The sequence below is a fragment of the Vanellus vanellus genome (assembly GCF_965231255.1).
Source record: "Vanellus vanellus genome assembly, chromosome: 6".
In the NCBI taxonomy this organism is placed as follows: Eukaryota; Metazoa; Chordata; class Aves; order Charadriiformes; family Charadriidae; genus Vanellus; species Vanellus vanellus.
The window spans coordinates 53,746,460-53,765,824 of NC_138911.1; the positions used below are offsets into that span (position 1 = coordinate 53,746,460).

Below are 19,365 nucleotides of genomic sequence, written 5' to 3' on the forward strand. Positions count from 1 at the left end.
GCTTTTTTTTTGCTTTGGAAATCTGTGAGTTCCCCAAAGCCCACAAGCATTTATTAGTCTCATCCATTGCTTTGGAGCAATATGTAAATTCAGTTTTTCATATTACAGTGTTATTAGTCTGAATATGTGCTTCTTTTAATGCAGTTGAGTGGTGGATTTTGCGACTAGTCACATCCCAATGAGAAATGCATTGGCATTTAAAGAAAACTGAAAAGATTAAGGCAATCTTAATTGCAAAAGCAGACTGTTTCTCACCCTTTCTAAGAATGGGTCTTCCCTGGCTGCTTCTTTGTTTTGAATTATCTCAACCCTATTTGTGTTGCTATTCCTGCTTCTTCCTATTTTCAGAGAAATCCTGTTCTCTGTTTCGGAGTAGGGCTGTGCTTGTTGGTTCTGCTTCAGGTCTGCAACTACCTGCTACTTATATCAGTTAGTAGCCTTGTGCTGTTGCTTATCCTATACCAGTAGTTTTCAAAGGTAGAAAAATGTCTGTGTCTTCTGACACTTGGCTTTAATTCACCAGTACAGCTGACTTATTTTGAAAAAAAAAAAAAAAAAAAAAAACAAAACAGAAGCATTTCGAAGCTTATTTTCTCTCTGTTTCATTGCTTGCCAGCAAAGAAAGTCGCACAGGAGTTCCATTACAGCTGTGAAAACCTGCAGGTTGCTTATGGTGGTGTGTTTGCTTCACTCCCACTCCGAGCCTTGTTGGTGAGGGACATGGTTCTGTGTCATTGGCGATGTTTCTCTCTTTCCCTGCTCTTCAGAGTAACGTTTCCATTCCAGCCCTGTCAGTGTCTTCAGCTATTTCTAAACTACTCCTCAGCTAATCCCTCATCTGGGTACAGCTTGACCTAATTTGCCATGATCCTGCCAGCTATTGCCAGTTACGTAAGGAGGGGTAAGATGTGGAATTTGTATGAAATACTTTGTTATATTGCACAAGGGTGGGCAGTTGTGTGGGGTTTTTTTTTAAAGAAGCCACTTCTTTACGTGTATGCGCAGCTTAAAACCGCATCTCCTGATGTTCATTCATTTCCTGCAAATTACTTCCCTTAGGAATGGGTAAGGTTTAAAGCTATGTAAAAAAAAAAAAACAACAAAACCACAACCCTCCGGTCAGGTGTCTAATTGTTATGTTCTATGTTCTTCATTCTTTTTCCTCTTTCATTTCAGTTTATGGCCCTGTCACAGCAGCGGCTCCAGCTCTGCTGCCGTCCCACAGCCAAGCGGGGCCTCTCCTGCCATGGCCGCACCCTGTCACCTTTGTCACCCGCCGCCGGCCACAGCACTTCGCTTCTCTCTTGGAGACACCCTCCCTATGAGCTCTGAAGGCAATAAAAACCTGTAAGAAACCTGTGGGTTTTTCCCTCCACACACACTGGCTGCACGACCCTCCCCCGGCCCGGCGCAGGGCCGCCGCGGGTCCCCGCGCCTGAGGGGTGAGTTACCGAGAGCGGCCCCCGCCCGTCCCTCAGCCTCTCCCGCCCCGCCGCCCCTCCTCGGGCGGCTTTTCAAGGGCCCAAGTGGAGGGGAGGGAGCTCGGAGGACACGGCCGCCCTCAGGCGGGCAAGAGAACACGCCGCTCCCGCCGCCACGGCGTTGGGCCCCGCCGCTGCGGCCGGCGGCGAGTAGGAGATGGCGGCGGGCAGAGCCCTCCCGCCTCAGCGGCCGCACCAGGCCGAGCCGCCGCGCTCCCCGCTGAGGGATGGAGGCACTGTGCGGGGTGGCCGATGGACGGGGTCCCTGCGAAGGGCTGGAAGAGCCGGTGGGCCCCGGGCAGGAGGTGGCTGGCCTGAAGTCCCACAGCTCTTCTCCTCAGGCCCCACCGCTGTCCCCGGGGGACGCATGTCTGCCGTGGGGCTCAGAGGCACTTTCTCCCAGACATCCAAGCAGACTCCGCAGCAAAACTATGGCAAACGCTCTTCTGTCAACCATGACTTGAAACAGAGTTCCTGGTGGGTGCCCAGGGCAGCAGTGCACACTGAAATTCAATGTGTGCTTGGGCAGAGCAGGGAGGAGGGTGCCCAGTTCCGTCTCCTAGTAAGGGCAGGATCTGTAAAATACAGAAATAGCCACCAACTGGATTTCTACTTTGATTATTTGAAATTTAGACAAGCTCCCCTTTGCATTACATACACAAATGGTGATATGTCAAGTATACTACCTTAAATATTTACACAGTAAGACCAGCTCCCTCAGCAGTCCTCACTTTCCCTCAGATTAGAGTTACAGAATAAAAAAATTTAACCAGTCTGTTCGAGCACTGTACAACTATAGACTTTTTTTTTTTTTAAAGAGCAATTTCTGTATGTGAGAAATCCTAAGAAAACACTTGACCATCGTTTTACAGTCCTGAACTACTAGAGCTTGAATGTTGAATGTTCCGTTATGTTTACAAAAAGAACATAACACCAAAACACTAAGAAGCATGAAGTTAAGGTAAAACATATTTAAAAAAAATATTTAGCAGAATATAAATTTTATTTAGACTTTTAATGCTGTCTTCATGAAACTCAAGGTGCAAGCATGATGCAAGTTTAGGTGTCACGGGCTCCAATTGCTTTTACAGATTTTAGTTTGGGCCAGACTTACTCAAGAAAGGAGCTGAGCTTAATGGACTTCCCAAGATTTGAACTAGATTCCTCAAATGCTGTGTGCTGACTTCTTAACCTAGCTAATAGAAAACGCTGAAAAAAAAGCTGTTCCTTAAACTCCAGTTCTCAGAGTTAGGTATTTAAGAGTACAGAGGAATGCCTCCTTGCATTGAAGTCACAGCCACAATCTATGTCTGGGGCATTATGTATTTAACCCACAATTTCCTCACTGAAGATTGCAGTTGCATCCTTTCCCTGCTGCATCCTTTCCCTGCCTTCCAACAGGGAGCTTAGTAGATGAAGCTTTCCGCAGGGGGTTAACAGAAATTAGGACTTTGCTCCTATCCTTGAGAGAATTCAAGGAACCTCTATTATAATCTTCCAGATGATTGATCTGATCACTCTGCCAGTACCGCTGATGTACAGGGCATTCAGGAGCAAGGCTCCCATTTGACCCTTCCTGTTGCAATTGTTCTATTTTCTGTGGGCTGATGAGTAATTGCATGCTTTTCCAGCGTTTTGGTTCACTCATTTCAGAAGGAAGGCTCTGTGTTCTTGTCTCCGCTGCAATGAACATCACCTCCAAATAAGTGTCTGCTTTGCCCAGTTTCATCCAGCCCGGTTTTGGCAAACTGCCCTCCTGTTGCCTTCTGTCCCCTCCCACCTCCCCTCTGGTTCACTTTTTTCACAGCTTTCTCAGTACTCCTTCCTCAGCATCATCCTTTGCTCCTCCTTCCATCAGAATTGGTTCCATTCCTGCACCTAACCTAATACGCCTCATCAAGGTGATTCACCCGCTCTCCACATACCTTATATTAAATGCTGTTGCCTTTCAATTAGGATCCAGAAACTAAGCTGTATTCTCATTTTTATTCTGATTTTGGCTGTGCATTTTATTATGCCAGGCAAACGTGAAGCTATTCAAGAGAAGGGGTGGAGGACACTCCAGATTAAGCTACGTCACAAAGGTTAGAATACTCTGGTGGGAGAGAAAACATGCTGCCTGACCTGCCTTTGCAGTCATTCCCGGCCTTCATGGCGGACATCCATCCAGGCACTGTAGAAACACCAATTCCTGCATTTGCAGTTAAGTATTTTTGAGAACTGGGCATTAGGAGATTTTGCTCCAAGGCAGAAAGACCACCTGCAACACTTTGACAATACATGCTGATAAAACCTGTGTGAGAGGCACTGAAATACTTCTTGTCACGAATCATTCTCAACCCACAAGTCCCATTAACAAAATCTTATGGGTTGCTATTCTCCTAAATAACATGATTTGATTCAGCCATCAGGAAGCAAAGGGAAATCAACACTCAGCAAAGCAAGTTAACCTTTTAAGGAAGTTTTCACTGTTGCTTTCTGCACCACCTGGATACTTTTGTTACATAGATGCACTTTATTTCCAAGCTAAAATATATTTGTATCCTCTTTCTTCAATCAGTCACCTGGATTGAAAGATCAAGATTTTTTTGAGTGAAATAGAGCTAGGACAAAACTGGTTATCCAGAAGAGCAAGCCCAGTGCCTCCATCCAGTAGCATTGCAACTTCTTTTCCACTCTAGTTAGCTTTGAAATAGTCATAATTAACAGGCACATCTGTAAACAAACTACAGTTGCTATAAGCACGTTGCTCTTGTAGAAGTCAAGAGTTTTTGTTTGTGCAGCTTCGTATCAGGGTAGCAGCTATTAACCTGATGCTCATACTCCCAGTGACACGTTTCATCCCACCTATTAGTTTAGTGAGCACGGGGAGGGGCAGAGGGATGTTACATCTAATTAGATTTTAGGAATACATGTTTGCCCTGGATACCAGTGGGCTAAGGCAGCTTTAAAACTGGAGTAAAAGGAAATCGGGGAACCCGAAAGTGAGTAATTTATTAACCAAGTCCCTCTAACACTTGCTTAACCTTTTGTACAGTAAATCTGTCTTAACAAATATTTAAACATCTTCCTACGCCCAAACACTGAAACATGAGGGAAAAACATCTTGTTTTTTCTTAACACCCTCCCCCCACTTCAGCCCCAAGGAGTTGTGCGCAGAAGACAGGAAGATACTCCAGTCCCATCACTTAAACTCTTCAGTCACTTTTCTGAGCAACTGCTCTTTTTGCACACTAAGATACAATGGAAAATTGGATAATTTCAATCATGCCTTACTTTAAAATGTTTAACAAAACGACTGCTTTAAAGAAAACCTTAAATCCTTACTATGGATATATAGCTTCTAATTGGCCATGACATTTATGACCTAATTGTAGCAAACAATCTAGACATTATTAGCCTGTTATTCCTTTGAAAAAACAGGATATTAGAGACTCGCTGCCTTATTTGGGCTCTTTTTTAGCCTTTACTATTTTAGAGTTAGCTCTTAGCCATCTCCAAGGTAACAAGGCATGGGCTATGTAGGAAAGAGCTGTGATACTGCTCGTACAAAACATGTAAATGAGACTGTAGGAACATACTTGTTTCTTCCACCTTTGAAAGGCAGATTTCTGTGGAGAGCTGGGGCAGCTTTAAACAGCAGCAAGCAGAGCAGTGTCCAGCACAAGTGGCAGGTGTATGTGCTGCAGTCAGGGCCTAGTAAAAAACTGTCAGCTCTCCAGGCTGTGTGAGTAGTAAAGAAAAAAAATCAGGCAGGAAATCATTCTTTCAGACTGCTGCTGGAAATAAAAAGCAACAGAGAAGGTAACAATAAAAAAACATGTGGGCAGGCTTCCTGCCAATTCTGTTCCTTATTGTTGCCTTTCTACCCAACAAGAGAACCTGGCAGCTGACACGGAATAGCTTTTCCAGTATCATCACTTGAAATCTCAAAATCGATATGGTAATCTTGATGTTCAATCCCTTTTGTTACTGTATTTTATTAGTTAGAACCAAAGTAAAGTGTGCTTGTTAGCTATCATACTGCTGTACTAACAATCCGACTGAAGGACTTCAGCTATCAAGATCATTTCAAAGGACTGCTGTTTTTTCTAAACCAAAGCCATAACAGCAGAACAGCTGCCTTCCACAAACTTCTCTCTGTACTCATCCAGCAGCAAAAAAGACATCACTTTGTACATACCTTGTACTTTCTGTTGGCATTTTCACAGTTCAAGGAGAAAACTGCCAGCAAGCTCAGTGCTTGCAGTGGATCATACTTGCATCAGGCATGCAAGCTGGGTTTGGAGGACCCCTGGGGTTGCCCAAAGGAAAGAGGAGCACATGGAAATTGCCTTGTGCACAGGTGCTCATAATGACACAGTCATGTCCCCTGTAAATGACCTGGTGAAGCATGAGGCAAATATAACCTAGGGATAAGCTGGCAGAGCATCTCTGCCTACCTGAACTCATTAGTTACAGCAGTTGTGTGCCACTTATAACCACCCTTGGCTTGAGGCTCTAATAATCACCATACAGCACTCTAGGAGAGTCAGGATGATCATGAGGCTCTGTGAGGGTGGCTCAACAGAAGATCTTCCCAAATTAAGAGACCTAACACATTCACAAATCCCCAGCTGCCAAAACAAAGTCACTAATTCTGTTATCAGCAACTTAAAGCAGCAACAAATGAACAGAACTCTGTAGTAGCTGAGAAGGAATGAGGCCACAGCAAACAAAACACTGCTCTTCAGCAGTGTCCTAAAAGTGTATCATCTTTGGAAAGAACATACATACAAGTGTATAGTTTCCATTTATTTTACTTGAATTAAATAAAAAAGTGTATTTCCCATATTACACTTTTTTTCATCTCAACCAGTCCTAGCAGAAAGGAAGCACAGCCCTCCCACCACCCTTGAAATTTAAACATACCAGTCTGTGGGCCCTGGAAAAGTTTGTATCAGTATTACTCCATTATAGAGTGAAAAAAAAAAACTCAGAAACAAACTCCATTGCCAGTCCACCATGACTAACTTCTTGTTTAACCCTTCATGATTTCCACTGTCTGAACAGCATCTAGAACTGTCTTCTGAGTTGCTGGATATACATCCCGGCAGTAGAAAATGCAAAATGTGTTCTTGCCCAGTAAACACTGGCACTGCTTGTAAACTCCGAACAGTGCTCTTGTCTAACGAGGTTGGCTAAGCAGTCCTGCTTTAGCTGCCAGAGCTTCGTTCTGCTGAATATGGTACTCCTGAAATCTCATGGAGATCCTTTGTGTCATTTTTAAATACTTCTGTAGGCAGTGGTCTGAGCAAGTCATCTAGAGGAAGAGGGAAACAGAAGGCTTCAAACAGTAATTAAAACGCTTTCCAAAACAGGACCCAAAACATAATCATATACAGAGAGAAATGACTAGGTGACTACATCTTATGTTCTGTGTTAAGCCTCAAGATGAGGGCCTAACTGTGCACAGCCTCTCTATGCAGTGGAAAATGTGAAGTTTAATTTTTGAAGGACATCTGAAACATCTTTTAATATTCACTCTCATATGAAAGTCTTCATGGAAGACATCCCAGATGTAGTGGATTTTACCATTTCCTCCTTGGGCTCCTCTTGTGAAATTAAAACACATAAAGCATTTTCTTTTGCAATAAATACTAAATTTATTAAATTAGTATCTTTTTTTAATTCTCTTCACAAACACAGAGTATTTTTGATAAATATGGTCTACTGTGTGTGCTAGCTCAGCTTAAACTTTTTTTTTTTTTGACTTTGTTCCTATTAGCTCTATCAGTCATCTTCTACCTGCTTGGTTAACATTCACAAAACCAACCAGAGCACCCTCTGAAATTCTATCAGTCAGCTGGACAGGGAAAGAAATACAAGGGCCTATTCCACCCATGGTATTATTCTGTAAATTTCGATAGGATTTTTTATGCTTTTTCTATTGATTTTTTTTCTTTTCTTTAAGTGTAGAGGAAGAGTTATGAGATTATTTCTGAGCAACAGTTCTACCAATTGGATATTCTGTATCATGGTTCTATACCTTTTTCTATAAAAGTTAACAAATTTAGATAGAAAGACAAGCACTTTGCAGGATTACTAGAGAACCAGAAATTGCTTTGATTCTGCTCAGCATAAAGGGATGTGAAAAGCAGAGGGGCTGAAAATTAACAAGACAAAAACCATCATGCAGCTATGCACACCACCCACCCTTCTCTCTCTCCTTGACCTGGCACCAGCTGCAGCAAAACCTGTTAAGCAGGAGTTAAGTCTGACTAGGAAACAAATTCTGGAACTACCCCAAGCCACTTCTCCCAGAGGGTGTGGTATTCGTGATATGGTGCCTGGGGAAGTCTAGACTTGCAGTGTAGACTGGCTGTACAGAAAGAGGTCAGAAGGGTGTTGGTTTTTTTTTGTTTGTTTGGTTTTTGTTTTTGTTTTTTTTCAAATGTAGAATCTCAAAGGAGCTTCATGGAGGTATTCATCTTCTTAAATAAGAAACTACAACTTTAAATAGGAACGTAGGAATTTCCATACCAGATCAGATCAGTGGTCCATCTAGACCAGTCTCCTGTTTCCAGCAGAGGCGAGCGCCAGATGCTCTGCAAGAAACCCCACAATGGATAATTATGGGCAAAACTTCCCATAAGAAAGTTTCTTTCTAGCCTCCATCATTAACAGATGGCTCCTGTACAGCCAGACATGGCCCTTTTGTAGATCACAGAAGTAAAAAAAGGCATGTCAGAATCTAAATATTTTTTGTATCTAAATATTCTTAAGTTTGATTCCCCTCCAATAAGCATTCTTTGGTTTTGGATCCCAGGTTTTTAAAGAAAGACTACATGAAGTGTTATTTTTAAAGAAATTCTAGTAATACGTTGGCTAGCAGAAGAAAGCTTAATCCTCTACTGGAAATCAAATACCATCCCAGAAAAGTAAAGAGGTTGTGCCGTTAACACTTCTGTCAGTTCTATTAACTGACACTCCTGCCATTGTTCAAAATGAGTTGGTAAAAGACAGGAACAAGACCTTATCCAGAATAATTCTGACCTCCTGTAGTCAATAAAAAGCCCACTAAAGCAGATGCAGAGCTCAGGGAAACAAGGAATCTGCCTTGGGAAGCTAAGAGCGCTTTGTTTAGCCCAGCAAAACAAAAGCTGAAAGGAGACATAATTTTTCCCTGCATTGAGGAGTTAAACTCCAAGGAGGCAAAAAATGCCCAAAACCAATTGTTAGTTTAAAATTTTAGGGCTTTTTTTCCCCCTGACAGCAGAGCCAAACAAAGGTTATTTAGACTTTTAACTAACAAAATTATGAGATTCTGAAACAGCCTCTCAACAGGAGAGGGAAAAACCACACAACTAATCTTATCAAGAGCTCAATCTTTTTTGCAGATGACTATATGGTGGCGCTCCCTGCAATGCAGAGAAGTGTATTTAACAGCCAGAGCTTTGGAGGCCTACGTTTCTATGACTCACTACAGTGCAGGGAGCGTGGGCAGGTAAACAAGTATTTCAGTAGGACTCTACCTTCAAAGAACAAGATGTAGGCTGTAGGTGGGCAACTTCCATGTCCATAAAGATACCACCCATTAGAAGTTGAGGCACCAGAACCTCCATTGATAGCTCAGAGAATAGAATACACAGAATTGCAGTAAGCAGCCAACACACACAGCGAGATCGGGAAGATTCCCTCTGTGTGTACATACTGAAAAGATGACAATGACAAAACCTCAAGAGGTCCTAGCCCATAGTTTGTCTGTAGCTGATGATCTAACACATCAAAAGCACTTGGGTTTGTTTGTTTGGTTTCTTTTTGTACACAGACTGTTAGAGTGCAAAGAAGTAATTGTCATCACCTTTGGACATACCTGAAGAAGCGTAACTACAGACAAGCTATTTCTTCCACTAACGCACTTCCTTTCTCACTTGGAAGCTAACAAACCAGACTCCTATACTCCACTAAAGAGTTACCTAGCTTTTTAGCTAGTTGAAAGATCAAAACTTTCTAAGTTGCTTCTGAAATTGGAATACTACACCACAGTTCAACCAAGGGGTCATTAAAAGCATTTACCTACCTCTTCTGGTTTAACCTCTCTGCTAGTGAAATCCTTTATGCAATCCAGGAAACAGTTTTCTGTAAGTTTATTGTATGTTCCAAGAAACTCCTTGAACTATAAATAAAAATTGAACAGACAAGTATTAAAAAAATTCTACGTTAGTTTCTTACACACAGCTGCATGGACCATCTGGTGATGCTAATATTTAAAGGACAAGTCACTAGAAAAAATTACTATCAGTCAGAAGATTTCAGCACCAAATGCTACTAGTACGCAAATCAGACACTATACTGTGTCTGTCAATGATCAAATGTTTAAATTTTGGTTGCTACAGAACTAGTCTTAACTCAGATGATAAATTAAACCTTTTGTCCTTCTCCATGCCCTACACCTTTTACTCTCTGTCACAGAGTAATACAAGATCTTCAAAGCCACCATTCATGAATACAGCATCTTACCTGCTTGATCTGATCAGATTCCGATATTTGTCCAGCCATATTCTACCGCCTGTGATTCACTCACCTATTCTGAAGATAAAAGTAGAGTTTCACACAAAAAGCATATATATAAACTGCAACATTTTACAACAGAATGGAATTTTATATGTCCTTGAAGTGTGTTTAAATGCAATTTTGCTAGCAAACTTTCAAGTCACCCACTTGAAGGAAAGTTATCTATTAGAAATGTACTCAGTTAAAAGAACATCCAAGATAATTCCAGGTATGAAACCTTCCCAGATGCATCTGTTAACTGCTGTCCTTTAAACACTTTTCAAGCATTTCAAACAGTTAAAGTGACTTTAAAAAAAAAAAAGATATCTTATAAATGCTTCCAAACTCACAAAATAAAACTAGGGCAGGAGTGAGAGGTGAAGCAAGCAATAACATTTTCTAGCCTTATAGTTTCAGTGACTTTGGATGTCATCTGTAAAAGCAGTAAGGAAAGAAGGCAAGCATGAAATGGTAGCCACTCTGAATAAATGCAGCATAAGCCAGCTTGCATCAGAGAAACAGACGCCTGGTTTCTATGTAACTGCATTCTCACCAAACACTTAAATGAGAGCAAATGTTTTGGTCATTGAATATAGTGAATCAAATGCAAGAAAACATAGAAGAATGAGAATGGCCTTAAAGGAAGTGAAACAGACAAAGAAAAAGGGAAGAATGAACAGCCAGACCCAAGAATTTAAGCAAGCATCCTCAAGGAAGATTCACTTTCCTAATCCAACACGGTAAACAAGTTAAGGCTTGAAAGCCTCCCTGCAGGTTTCCTAGAAGAATACTGAAAGCTAGTCTTCCTTTTTTCTTAATTTACATATTATCTCAGACCTATCACAGATGACAATGCAAGCTAATATTACACATTGACAAGAACAAGATCTTTCAGTTTAAAGCTTAAACTATTCCAGTCTCTCAGCAGGGGGAAGGGAGAGGGTAAGCAAGCCTTCTGAACAAGAAGTCATTAATAGTTATTTCTACTACAGAAAGAAAACCAAGCAACTAAAAATAGCACTATGGAGCTCTCACAAGAATGCACTCTCCCTACATCCCCTCCCAGCAGCAGAGCAATTGTAACATCAGCCTCCTAACATTATCACTACACAGGAAGCCAATTCAGGGACTGGAAGTAAAAAGCACATACAATTCTTGGATTTAAGATGCATAGGTGCATACCCCCACAACCAAGAATTCCTCATGAGCAGATAGGTCACACAAATTACTCTTAAGGAGAGCCTACAGCATATGGATGCTCTGAAGAAACAAGGCATTACTCGGGTTGATGTAAACCTCTAACTTGTTTTAGGAGAGGTAGACATGATTACCATCTGGGACAACAACTACTGAAAAAGGATAGCAATTCCAGTCTCTCACTTCTCAGCCTGTTTCAAGAAAAAAATCAGTAACAATTCTATAAAGTCAGTTTAAGTAGATTATTAAACAGAGAGTTAAAAACCACAGAGAACAGGAAAGACTTTGTCCTCTCCCAAGCACAGAAAGCTAAAAGCTTCAACTGTCAGTGCCATTTTCTCACTCAGTATTGCTTCATTATGCTTGTTTATAACAAACCTGATCTTTTGTTCTTCTGCGACTAGTTTGGCAAGCTTAAAATTACAGATTTACTGAACTGCAGCTCCACAAAGCTTTTACACTTGCACTTGGGAAATAGCTCTGATTTACATCAGCATAATGGCACTATCTGATTTTAAGTGTCTGAAGCACTTGTCCCTCTACAGGTATTTTACACTTCCCACACAGCAGGCAGTGAAATTATATGGCTCTACTGCATCTCTTCAGTAGCTATAAATTACAGGCAGTTGCCTTAACATCTAGAAATGCACTACCGGAACATTCCCAGAAATATGCATATCTGGTTTATTCTTAAAGTCTGTTAAATGTATCATTTCAAGTTTTCCTGTTTGTCCCCTTTCCCTCCAGGCTGTGAAACAAGCAAGAAAAAAAAAAAAAGTGATGAAAGAGCCCATTATGGGGCTTGGCACCTTGAATAACGCACCACAGAGCTTCTTACATAGCTGCTCAAACAACTCCAGCATGCTTCAGGTTTAAGCCTACACAGCCTGAATTACTTTCCTCTGGGGCTAAATGTGATTTGAAAATTCAGCGTTGCACTTTTAAACACGTCACACTGAAGGAAGAAGATATCTCTGAATAAACTTCTGCAACAAGGGCCACATGGTCTGGACGTGCTAGTTCACCAGGAAAGTAGCAACAGCTGGGAAGCCTCCCTTCTTGAAGGGTCCTGGAGCTTTTCCAAATACGTTTTGATGTTCTAAAGAGACATTATTTTAAGATAAGCTTCTCTGAGCAAAATTAGCAGTTAAGGATAACTTCAGGTTCTGATTTTTCATAGTTAGGCATAATGGGTTTTCCATCCTCTTTCCAAAGATAATAAAGGCTTTAGCCTATTCAAACCTATTCTCTATGCAAGATCCACCCCAGCTCCCAGCCCTGGTTTAGAATCTGGAAAACGCTAATATCTGCTTCTGCTGCAGCTGCCACTCCCATTGCCATGGAAATCACTACAGAGAGACAGCTTTTTAAAAAAAGCTAAAGCTTGCTTATTAAATAAAAACAGTTATGTTAATGATTCCACGCTAACCTGGGTAAATCATCTACCTGTTTCCATGGCAGGAGGAACAGAAGCCAGAACTACAGAGGTCAGAAGTCTTCTAAAACTTCTTTTGTGTGGGCATACAGCTTCCCCAGCTGTATCTCCAGACCTTCAGAAGCAGAAGGCTCATGAATGTAACTCCTAAGTGCTAATAACTGGAACAGATTTGATTATTATTACTGTACTGTTGGGTGGCTGAAAAGCCTGCCTCCATTTAACAGCCTGGAGTTTTTACAGGTGAAATACACACTGTAAACTACAGTGAGGAAGTTTTTTTTTTCCACTGATGTAATCAACATTAGTGTTTATTACCTAATCTTAAGTCAACAGTATCCTTTCCCATGGAAACTAAGCAAGCCCTGTATGTTGATATTTTTTTTTCCAACCTCTTTGCAAGGAGCTACATTTTATTGGAGGAAGGGTCTCCAGAGAGACATCATCACATTTGTTATCCTGATTAACAATCTGAATTAGGTGTAAGTACAACCTACTGTATACATATAAGGCTGCATTTTTTTTTAAATTGTCACTTCCAATTGTGCACACACCACCATGTGTTTCTGCATGTGCATAAAAGGGACAAAGACGACTAAAAATATCAAGTTAAAGAAATGTGTCAAGATAAAGCACCCATAGCTTGTAGAGAAAGTGTTGTGTTTTTTTGATAGTTGGGAATTACTAGGCTAGAACCTGATTGACATCAGATTAAAAAAACCTCATTGATTTAGAGTTGTTTAACTGAAGCTAATCAAACTACAAATACCTATGAAACCAGGAGGCTGCTAAACTAATGATGTAAAAATCAGGACATGAGGCAATTTAACACTAAACTCCCGGTGCTGTGTGCCTGGGCAACAAATCCTCTGTCCTGCGGCAGCCCAGTGAGATAGCGGTGCCAGCCCTGCTGTGCCCCCCCTGCTGGGAAGGCGGAGCCCAGCTCTCCCCACTCCCTGAGCGGCTCAGCGGCTCTCCTTCAGGCTGATGCTTGAAATGTAGTTGCACAAAGGTCTTGTCGCTCTACACACTATGCTCTGCCTTCAGAGGCAGATGGTGAGATGATAAAGGGACTGGTCAGAAGGTGGCTGGATCATAAAATGTACCTGGTGGACAGATTGTTATAATTCACAATCTCGTGGATGTGTGCTAGATCCTGCCCTGAAGAAAAAAAGGTCAGTGGTAGAAAATGTCTGCTAACACCAAAGGCAAGTTAACATAGTGAGTCTGAAACCACACAGCCTGAGAGCCTCTTTGACCAGACTGAGCACACATGAGGGGGGCTGTCCTAGGAGAAAAATATGTATCTTTCCATAAGCTGTCCCCTACTTAAGTTAGATTAGGCCTGGCTGATACTTGTGACCCAGTAAGATCAAAATCAAAGCTGGAGATAAAACAATTTCACCTTGATTTGGTTTGGTGATTATTTTTTTTTGTTTTGTTTTTTTTTTTGTTTTGTTTTGTTTTTTGGGGAGGGGGGTGGTGGTGGTGGGTATTGTGGTTTGTTTGTTTGTTGCTCCCCCCCCCCCCCCCATATCCTTCAGTGCTTGCTTTCAAGGGCACCTTGAGTTTCTTTATCTCGGGAGATACTCGCCCAGCCCAGCCCCGCCCCAACCCAGCAGGCCCAGCACCCGTCAGACCGGTGCGGGTACTCGAGCGCGGCCCCTGCTCTCTACCCGCGCCGAGGCAAAGACAAGACACGCCGGCACTCGGAAAGTGCCTCAAAAGTCACAGCTTTTTCTTCATCCATGGGAACTTGTCCGTCCGTCTGTCCCTCGTGCCCTACCGCTCGTGCCGTGGCGCCTCTCCCGTTAACGGCCGCACCTGAAGGCTGACCCCAGCCTACCGCCCTCAGAACCCGCGCCCCGCTGTACCTCACCGCCGCGGGGCACCGCCGTGAAGCGGCAGGGCACGGCCGCAGGGGCCACGCCGGGCTGCCCAGGACGGCCGGTCCCTCCCGCCCGGAGCGGCCCCCTCAGGAGAAGCGCCGCTGCACTCACCCGCACTGCCACGAGCCCAGAACGCACGGGAGAGTGAGACCCAGCCGCTGCGAGCCGACCGGCCCCACCGATTCGCCACGCGACGAATCAACCAGTGCGAATTTACTGACGGCCTTACTCTCCTCCCGGAAGCGCAGCGCTCTTATCCGCCCCCCCGGCCGCGCTACCGGAAGCGGAGGGCTCTGGCGCAGGTTTCCTTCCGAACACTATTGAGGAGCGGACCACTCGCAGGCGTGAAGAGGCGCGGGCAGGCGCCGTTGCCACAGTAGCGGTCACTTCCGGCGCGGGCAGGCGGTGGGTTTCTCTGTCCGTCAGGCTCCTGTGGAGGCCAGGTGTGCTCGGGACGCGGCGGGTACCGTTCCCCGTAGCCTTCAGATTGCTTTCCCGGTGTGGGGGCTGGCCATGGGGCAGCGGTGGGGGCGGCTGCCGTCGTAGTGCCCGGCCCGCAGGGACGGCCTCTTTGTCACAGCGCTGCGTTTGAATTTCCTGTCAGAGCTGCGTGACGAGATTCTCATGGAAGCAGAAAGCAACTCCAGCCTTAGCCAGGACTCCCTGGCTAGTCTCACGGCGGGCGACGTGCTCATTCACTCCACCGGTGTCCACAGGGAGAAGCCCGTTGTCGCTGCGACGGGAGCTGGTGACCGTATGAAAAAAGTGACGATCCCTGTCAAGAAGCTTCGTGAAACGGTTTCTCCCCGCCAGACAGCTGATGCGGCTTCCGCTGGAGGCGGCACAGGCTGCGTTCCTCCAGCCTTGTTAGTAAACAGGGCTCCGTGTGGGGGAGTAACCCACGGTACCCCCCGCAGCGCGGCACCAGGTGCGTGATATACCGCAGGTGTTCAGCTTAGGTTTGAGGTAAAATCGCTGTGTGGTGTTTTCAGTCGTATAGTACTTCTGTAATCAAGGAATTTTTGTATTCTGATGCTGCAGATATCACCACTCTCTCGAAAGTTGCGTTTGTTTGTTTGTTTTCCCGAACTGTGTTTTGCACGTGAGAAACGACTTGTGCAGGGTGAGGTGGTCAGACAGAGCTCCTGTTAACAGAACTGCAGTCTTGACTCCAGATTCCTAGTCCAATTAACCTAGGCAGTTATCATCTCTGTCAGAAAAATCATGACTGTCACTGTGACATTTCACAAATATACTAGGCAGGAAGGTTTTAGGCAGCATCAAAGGATAAAACAGTGTATTTGTGCAGGAACCTAAAGAAGAATGGTAAGAAGGTTGATGCCTTTCTGGTCAGTCATGGCTTTTATTGCATTTTGTAGCTCATCTTCTCAGGCACTGTATGTATTTCTTCAATTTTATGCCCAAAGTATAGTCAGACAGCTCTGAGAAGTCCCAATATTTGGACCTTCTTTGTGTTTTCATGAGATGTTGTGGCTTTATACTGGAAAAGAGATCAGAAGTGTTTTAAACACTTCTCTTTCTCTGCTTCTTCAAAGGTGATTTTTTCTGGAGAGCTTGGGCTAGTAGATGCTCAAGCTATAGCTGTACAAGCTTGGTTTTTTAAAGAAGCGTTTATTGGACATTTGAAAAATAATACATTTTAAATGTTGGAAATGGGCATTATAAGAAAGTAATTCAACTCTAGTCTTTTTTATTTGCAGATTTTTTGCAGGTTTTCTGGAACATGATTTTCAGAGCTAGTCAGTTTAGCAACTATTCAAAAGACTCTTAGATAAAAACAAGTTTCCTTGCTAACTACGATAACTTTAAATTTTACTTGTTAAAATTCTTTTTATTCCCTTGTAATCTTGGAAAGCAAAAGAACCCTACCTCTTCTAAACCCCACCTGCTTGACACAAAAAATGTATACTGGTCAACTGCCTGTAGCAATGAAGTTGACATACATGAGTAAACAAAATGAAGAAACAACTAATTACATCCTTTTCTGTAACTTTAAAAAAAAATTGTAGTAGTAAGTAGATAATTTTAAATCTTTTTTTAATAGAATGAGACTGTATGATGTGTCATGTACTCTTCAAATTCAGAACTGACACAATCTGTGCTACTTATCTAGTCAGAATATTAATTTTCTTTAAAATGCATATCAATTACAGTTGTTGGAGTTTGGGGAACGGATTTTAGTCTTTTTGGGGTCAAGGTTCAAACAGCTTCAAAAGATGTTATTTTTTTAGTGTTAGGAAAACATATTCGTCTCTGACATAGGTAAAATGTGGACTGTCCTCAGTGTCCTTCTTCTGTAAGATATGTTATTGTATAATTATAATTGTCTCTCTAGACAAGTCGCTTTCTATATTCCTACGATGTTTAGACTTGAATTTGAGATAGACGCTGTTGATTTTTTTAATGCTCTGTTTTGCAGAGACTTTTTCATATATTGTAAAACAAGCCTATAATCCAAACTCACAGAATTCATTAACATTTGTAAGCTTCAGCTTGATGACTGTGGTCATTTGTGTTATCAAATTCATTATGTTTAGACATTCAAAGACACAGGCAGAAGAAAGATTGGGATTTGGGTTTGTCAAGGTATACTGAAAATGTGTAATAAATCATTATGATCACAGTAAAACTGCTTTTATTTTAGGAGTTCTGAGTACTAAAGGAGGTCCAGAACGTCTGCTTTCAGTAGAAAATTCTACAGAGCCCATGTTTTTATCACAAATGGTAAGACAAGTTATTGATGTTTTCTGAAATCCCGAACTAAGAGAACAGCATTTTTCTCAAAAAGTTGTAGCTTCTGTAAAAGCATAGCAAATCTTGGGCTCAGCTTCTGCACAATAACTGTGCAGCTGCTTCCCTCTTTGAGTTGCTGCTAATGTGTGTTTGGAGGTGCTTTATTTGCTATAATGCTGCATAATTAACACCAAGATTTTTTAAAAAAATTTTAGTGTAATTCTTCCTCTAAAAAAGCGGTTACACATGGCACAATATTTGTTAAAAACCCTAAAACTTTCTGTAGATTTTTTTTCCTCTTCACATCATTGATAATGAAATGGACATTAGTTTATGTGGAACTCTTTAATACTTAGAATTTAAAGGCTTATTTCCTTGTGACTTGTTTGTTGTATCTTACATACAGTGGAGACTTGTCTCTAGGGCATCCAATATTGTGGTGGGCATGCATGAGGATAGAATTAACCTATGCTGTGAAAGGATTGCAGCAAAGTCTCTGCATGGCTCTAAGTAGACCTAGTAAGCTGAACAAAAGTCTCAGAATTATGGTGGAGTGCTCCACCATCAAATAAGGTTAAGTAAGAGGTTTTTATATTGTCTCTATGACTCCTCACAGACTTTGATTGTTTGTGAATTACATGTAAAGAAAATTCAGCTCTGTGCCTTCAGTTCTACAGCGTTACTTGTGCTGAATTCTGTGTATACGGGCAATCCTGAATTGTTTGAGATTAGCAACTTGTGTAAACTTAAACATGTGTAGTTTCACTATTAATTCTTTGGCCATAAATGAGAATACACTTAATCAGCACTTAGAATACTTACTTTTAATTTGAATTGTGTTTCTAGGGTTTTTTGTCCCTAAAAAGGCATGTGAGTTTTTGACTACAAAGTCCAGAGGATTCTGTGATAGAGGTCTTAACATTTTTCGTTCCAAGACCTTATGTTAGTGTGTGGAGATGCTTACATTTGTGTATTCAGCAATTCCATCTGCCTCTAAAATTTTGGATATGGATACCAGAGGCTTTGATGTATGCTTTTCTGCTCTTCTTGTTTTGAAGGATTATCCTAGAGAAGCTGCAGTACAAGAAGATGCTTCACTGCTGCTGGAAGATAGCAGAAGACCTAAAGGTAAGATACATCAATGCACTGCTACAGCCCCTTTTTTGTAAGAAAACTAATTAATTAGAGGAAAAGGGAGATTTAATTTTGTTTTAGGTATTTTTCTTCAATCTACATGCTTTTGAGTGAAAATATTCAAAGGTTTCTAATACAATGATAATTGTAATTTGCTTCTTAAATTTTGCAAATTTTACATCAGTCTTGCTGGCATTACACTAGCTTATGTAGCTCTTGTGATTAACCGAGGGGGCTTCTACCAGTGCATGCGAATGCTGAGATTTAGGGAAGTGAAGACGTTTTAAAGAAAATACGTTTATGCAGGTTTCTTGGATATCTGTGGCTGTGTAGAGGAAAGAAACACAAATCAATACCCCCATTTAAGGCCAAAAAGCAATCCTTTAGTTTCCTCTTTTATGCTTACAGAGGCAACAGCTTGCTCGCTTATCAGCATGTGTGTACTAGTTGTGTGTAATTAGCAGTAGAGAAACGCTGAACCTGCGACATCTTGGGTTGTTACCTCTGCCCAGCAAACAGTGGATGAAGGAGAGCCTACAATCCTTTTAGCATGCTAAAAAGCTATTAAGAAAATTTGTTGTAATTTATGATGACTGTGGGGAAATATTTATATTACAGTTCTATTTTTTAAAAATTAGTATATTTTTTCAAGTTAGAATTTGCAGGGGTTTATTGAATGAGTTGTCTGAACTCAAGTTACCTTGTACGTCGCGTTTTTCTCCAACTTTTATGATAGTAAGGTATTGTCATTTTCACAGCATAACAAGATAGATTTTATTGATACCAACATTTAATACTGTATAATATTATGTTAAATGAAGCATACTCTTAATCTCATCATGATTTAAGTCTGCTACTTAGTGAAGGGAAACAATTTGTTGTTGTAGTAGATAATGTGCTGTATGCAGGCATCAGATTCTTCGTATCAAAATTGTACATG

The 19,365-nt window shown here is 41.9% G+C and overlaps 2 protein-coding genes across 5 annotated transcripts in view; one reads left to right on the forward strand and one right to left on the reverse strand.

Moving 5' to 3' along the window:
• Positions 1–6,254: 6,254 nt before the first annotated feature.
• Positions 6,255–14,774, reverse strand: TIMM9 (translocase of inner mitochondrial membrane 9). 4 transcript variants are annotated; one of them, XM_082485365.1, is made up of 4 exons: positions 14,649–14,774; positions 9,984–10,052; positions 9,544–9,639; positions 6,255–6,783 (listed from the first exon to the last, which is right to left on the reverse strand). In XM_082485365.1, the coding sequence occupies exons 2-4, from the start codon at positions 10,020–10,022 to the stop codon at positions 6,649–6,651; spliced, it is 270 nt and encodes an 89-aa protein (XP_082341491.1). In that variant the 5' UTR covers positions 10,023–10,052; positions 14,649–14,774; the 3' UTR covers positions 6,255–6,648. The 4 variants fall into 4 exon arrangements, with proteins under 4 accessions (XP_082341491.1, XP_082341492.1, XP_082341494.1 ...); XM_082485366.1 differs by having other exon boundaries at positions 9,984–10,047; positions 14,649–14,729; XM_082485368.1 differs by lacking the exon at positions 14,649–14,774 and adding an exon at positions 14,495–14,622.
• A 387-nt stretch (positions 14,775–15,161) lies between these two features.
• KIAA0586 overlaps positions 15,162–19,365 on the forward strand; it is a gene marked incomplete at its 5' end in the record, with an annotated part of 83,716 nt that continues 79,512 nt past the window's right edge. The window contains 3 exons of the mRNA XM_082485594.1: positions 15,162–15,465; positions 17,203–17,282; positions 18,350–18,419. Of these exons, the coding sequence (XP_082341720.1) occupies positions 15,162–15,465; positions 17,203–17,282; positions 18,350–18,419 (454 nt within the window). The remainder of the gene's footprint in view (positions 15,466–17,202; positions 17,283–18,349; positions 18,420–19,365) is intronic.